General features: G+C 42.8%; 1 protein-coding gene across 2 annotated transcripts; it reads left to right on the top strand.

Moving 5' to 3' along the window:
- Positions 1-220: 220 nt before the first annotated feature.
- Positions 221-4,599, top strand: LOC147613212 (HVA22-like protein e). 2 transcript variants are annotated; one of them, XM_086782476.1, is made up of 6 exons: positions 221-340; positions 428-537; positions 2,106-2,132; positions 2,309-2,431; positions 3,901-4,138; positions 4,228-4,599. In XM_086782476.1, the coding sequence occupies exons 2-6, from the start codon at positions 491-493 to the stop codon at positions 4,288-4,290; spliced, it is 498 nt and encodes a 165-aa protein (XP_086638602.1). In that variant the 5' UTR covers positions 221-340; positions 428-490; the 3' UTR covers positions 4,291-4,599. The 2 variants fall into 2 exon arrangements, with proteins under 2 accessions (XP_086638602.1, XP_086638601.1); XM_086782475.1 differs by lacking the exon at positions 221-340 and having other exon boundaries at positions 347-537.
- The last annotated feature ends 303 nt before the right edge of the window (positions 4,600-4,902 follow it).

Below are 4,902 nucleotides of genomic sequence, written 5' to 3'. Positions count from 1 at the left end.
TACACACATATACACATGCATAGATGCATACGTGTATGCAGCGAGCAAAAACTTTATGCCGCACCTACTTGTAAAATATGAATTTTGATGATGGATCGAAGCTTCAATCAATTGGGTGGAGACAAATGGAGGCATCCACAGGAAGACACGTGGTTACAATCTGGCAGCCTGTCAAATCGGAATCACAAATAAAGTGCTGTCAACTGCTATCGTACACTGTCGCTAGAAGCACCTATGCACTTTTTATTCTCTTCCTAGTTGCATAGCTAGCTAAAACACCAGGAAGTGTCTACCATATTTCTTCGAAGTTCGAACCCAGCCCGTTGTGGCAGATTCTTGTGTGAGTTGTGCGTCAAAGCGTTCTGTGGCTGTGCGTAAAGTTTCATCAAAGAAGGAGAGTCTCACAGAGTTCACGGTATACCTGCAGCCCTTTTCCAGTAGATCGAAGGAGTTATAGTCCTCCTTGCCACTGTTCAAGAAAGGCATCACTATGGGATGGGCTCGTGCGATCCTGTCAAATTTCGACACCTTCGGAGGGTAAATTGACCCCACCTTTCTTCTTCTTTTTCTCCCCCCTAAAAGCCGTTTATGAGTTTTTTTTTGTTGTCTGTCTTTATCTGTTGACCGGAAGAAACAATTTCTCTAGTTTTGAAGTGCAAGAAAATCAAGGATAAAGAATTGGAAAGGCTATTTCGGTCTAATCCATGATGCAAGGATAGAGCTTCTAGGTTTTGATGAGGGATTTGGCAGTTAAAATTACAGGATTCAGTTTTCACGACTTCCATTGTGCAAAAACTCAAGTGATCTCCGTTAAATTTTACGTATGGAAATGCCTGGCTGTTCTAATTTTGAAATGGGTGTTGTTTCCGGAGTAGTAAATGGCATGATGGTGTGCAAAAGGTGTTGAACGGTTACGATTTTGCCTCTTTGTCATAAATCCAGCAGATGAGAGCCATAGCAACAGTGACATGATCTGGACTGCACAGCCCATAGCCACTTGGCTCAGATACCATATCATCATGCATCCACTGCATCAACATGCATGCAGCACATCAACTCAGGTGGCCTCCCATGTGTACCATTCAGCACATCAACAAAGGTGGCTTCCACCACACGTGCCCACATGCACATCAGCATGCATCCACCACATCAGCTTATGCGGCCACATCAGCATGCATCATCTTATGTGATCCCCAAGATGCATCCGCATGCATCCACCCTACATTAGCTTATGTGACCCTGGAGAGTTGCATGATGATCTTCTCCTTCCCCTTGAGTCTAGGCCGGGGACGGATTGCAGCACGGAGTCAGTGTCTGCTGCTATCCACAGGTAGGCCATAGAGCTCTCACATCATTTGCATGATCTGCGCATCACCAACGTGCACACTCACTTTTGGCCATTGGCTCGGATGGAGGTGGGTGGCTCTGGCCTCAGAGACCCGGGAGGGGAGTTGGTGTCTTCCAGCCATGTACGGACCATGTTAGCCGAGTTGCCACAGCCACATCAGCTTATGCATCCACCACATTTTCGCCTCCAGTAACCCATAACACCATGCACATCCCCAAGTGTGCCACATTTTCCTGATGGATTTAGTGTCATGTGAGCCTCATGCGTCCCAATGCATGGCTTTGAGCAAGCTGAAATAGATGTATGAACCATTACAGACGTTCATGTTGGAGAGAATAATGATTCAGTTGATTGGCTCTACCCTTGGGTTCTAGCCTTCATAATGGCCAGTCGTACCCTTCAACTCATGAATAATGTCACATTGGTGCATGCATGAAGACTGCTACTGTTTATAGAAGGGGAGGCACTCTTGTAGTGGTATAGCTTTTTATGGTTCAACTACAGTACTTTCCAAACCCCCCGCCCCCAAAAAAACTAAAAACCAAAATTGTCCTAGTTCTGTCAAAAAATAGGTATCAAACATTTACCCTAGTAAGAAAATTCATTCGTATAGATTCTGGGTTTTGTACATGTGAGTTTAATGTAAGCTATGGGTACTGAAACTAACACATATACTCGCTTCTGGGTTTTGTACATGTGAGTTTAATCTAAGCTAATGGCTACAGTAACTAACGCATATACTTACTGTCACTTGCAGGCCAATTGTGATGCTCCTTTATCCCCTGTGAGTGATCTCTATTTGCAATGTTTGAGGATTTATGCGCTCGAGTCTCTAATATTGATCGTGGTTAGGTTTTTCAAAAAAATTCTGAAAGTTGCATGTGTTCGTACAACAATTTTTGTGAAGCATGCTAAACCTACCTTAGAAATGTCAGAAATGTAGATTTCTTTTTTTGGCAGGATTGCATCAATCAAGGCGATTGAGAGTCCTTCAAAGCTGGATGATCAGCAGTGGCTGACTTACTGGGTTCTCTATTCATTCATAACCCTAGTGGAGTTATCATTTTGGAAGCTGTTCTACTGGTATGCCACTTTCTCTAGTCATACATTGTAGTGATATATGCATGAACGGGTGGTGGGGTGAAGAGAAAAGATTCTATGGTTTAAACATTTTAAATTGCACCATAAGAGGTGCCTCTTTTGTAGGATGGCATCTGAAGGATAAGATTTTGATTGTGTTTCTCCCACACTATCCTCAACGTATAGCGAGCTGTTGTGAAACCCGAGGGGTTTTGAACCCAGGACCTCTTGGTCCTAGGCAAACACTTTCACCACTTGAGCTATCACCTCATTGGTGACTCAAGGTTGGCTTTTTCATGTCGAATATCTAGCTTTGAACAAGTTCACATGATTTGAGGAAGAGTCCTATGGAAATCTGAGATTGGTTGTTTACCTAATTGGTATGACCACTACAAGAAACCTCTCGTCTGTTTCATTGTATTGAAGGTTTCATTTCATTTCTTGTCTCAAGCATGGTTTGAAATGGAATGTTCTAAAATGTCTTGATCAAGCATACTAGTCTTGCTTGATTTGATTTGAGGTGTGCAAAGCATGGGATGTAGGATGAGCACTTTTAGGGAGAACCTTAATGGAACCGCATCATTGAAAGCATTTCTTCTGTTTTGAAAGGTTTCTTAAGAAACATTTCTAGCAATTCAAGGGAGGAGCGGGTGCACTCACACTATGGGTGGCTGTTTTCTTCCCTCGAAGGTCTTCATGATGAGACAGGCAGACCTTATTGTGACAGTCGGTTACGATAACGGTGAAAATGGCCCCGTCCCTCGTTGATCTATTTGGCTGACGACACACATGGCGTTTGTATTTTTTAACATGATATTCACTCGTTTTCCGGGCAGAAATTTCATTGAATATTAAATTTTATAGATCCGTCAAATGAACTGAAAGGGGAAGGCCTGACCACTTTCCATGTAGGGGAGCCCTCATTGGACAAGAAAATGCCCAGGGAAACAAGTGATAATTAGAGTGCAAAGAAAATGATGATTAGAAAATACACCCTTGAAATCAAATGCTGCTGCAGAGTCAAAATAGAGCTATTGCTATATGGCAATGATGATCTTTCGTTTGGTAAAGTTGTCCAAGAGATTAGAGACGAACATCAATGGTGTAGTCTTGCTACCTGCATTGACTCTGATTGGAGCCAGCCAGGCTTCAGGTCTAGTCTTCAGCATGTGTGAAGATTGTGTGATCGAATTCGGCTAAGTTTTGCTGTGTCTTTATTGATACTTGATGTGGAGCCTTTGCATGGGGTGTACGTGCATCTGAGCTTGCCAATTGATGTAAAGAAGATGTGGTTCTGTTCATGGCAAGAAGATTTGCAAAGGCTTCTTAGTAGTTCGGGATTTTATCAGAAGCTTTGCAAGTAGGGCTGTAAAGGTGCATAATGAATACTCCATGAATAATTGGGCAGTCCCAGGTGAGCCTTCTCCCAGGATCTTAGAAACCAACATATGGAAAGCGTTTTGCTGTTACAGGATCCCTTGGTGGGGCAAAATAAAGTTCTTGGGTGCGTGCTGGTTGGTTCTGCCACAGTTCAATGGTGCAGCGTATGTGTATGATTACTTTGTGAAAAAAAGGCTCTTCAAGCAGGACAATAGTGAGGCCAATGTGTCGCGCCGCCTAGAGCGAATGATGAGCCCGAGTGCACAATCGTCGGTGCGGCATTTCATTGACAGTAATGGACAAGACGCTTTCGAAAAAGTCATCGCAGTGGTACACCTCTCTCTCTCTCTCTCTCTCTCTCTCTCTCTCTCTGTGCATACTTTCAACGGATTTACTACCATTTTGTGTGTTGGGTCCAGGCCACCAAGGAAGCTCGCAAGTACAAGCCTTCACCAACTAAGGAGAGGCAAGAAAGATATTGAAGATTAGCAATCTTGGCTTTGAGGTTTTTCATCGTTGTGAACATATCAACTTTTTGGTTGTTAAGGCCAGACTCCTTTTACAAGAAGGTCGTCAAATCCCCTTGCATTTTGCTACTTTGGATTTTAGTTACATCTAACACACACTAATTGTAATAAGATAGCAAGGGTTCCCCTCTCAGACATGCAGGGGAAATTATGTGAAAGGGCTCAAAGCTCCATACATCAGCTAGGAAGGGACAGTCAAAACAGGTTTGATAGGCATGCTGTTTATATGTGCTGACGAATCTAAAATAAATGAAGGAATCCAACATAAAATGGAATTTATGTGGTAGAGTTTTACACCCTCATCTCCAATTGCTTTAGAGTCAGGCGAGCAAAAGGTTTTGATAGATTCCTGCATAGCAAGAAGGTTGAAATTTCTCATGGTGTTAACTTGGGGACATTGTAAGAAGGAATTAATTAATGGTATACAAGATTAAACACTAAATTACTCCACAATCATAACAAACTGAAAATAGACTGTGCATCAAACTAGGGAATGATGCCCCCCCCCCACTCAAAAAATACTGTGTTTCTGACATCTTGTTTGTACAAGAGTCCACAACCTTGGTC

The sequence above is a fragment of the Cibotium barometz genome, chromosome 44 (genome assembly GCF_041138505.1).
Source record: "Cibotium barometz isolate CiBa-2024 chromosome 44, ASM4113850v1, whole genome shotgun sequence".
Lineage (NCBI taxonomy): Eukaryota > Viridiplantae > Streptophyta > Polypodiopsida > Cyatheales > Cibotiaceae > Cibotium > Cibotium barometz.
The sequence above is the reverse complement of the archived record's forward strand: the minus strand, read 5'-3'. Positions and strand labels throughout refer to the sequence as shown.

Coding starts and splice junctions, on each gene's coding strand:
- LOC147613212 (XM_086782476.1), top strand. CDS start 491: ATGGGATGGGCTCGTGCGATCCTGTCAAATTTCGACACCTTCGGAGG. Junction 538..2,105: donor AATTTCGACACCTTCGGAGG/GTAAATTGACCC, acceptor TGTCACTTGCAG/GCCAATTGTGATGCTCCTTT. Junction 4,139..4,227: donor TCGAAAAAGTCATCGCAGTG/GTACACCTCTCT, acceptor TGTTGGGTCCAG/GCCACCAAGGAAGCTCGCAA.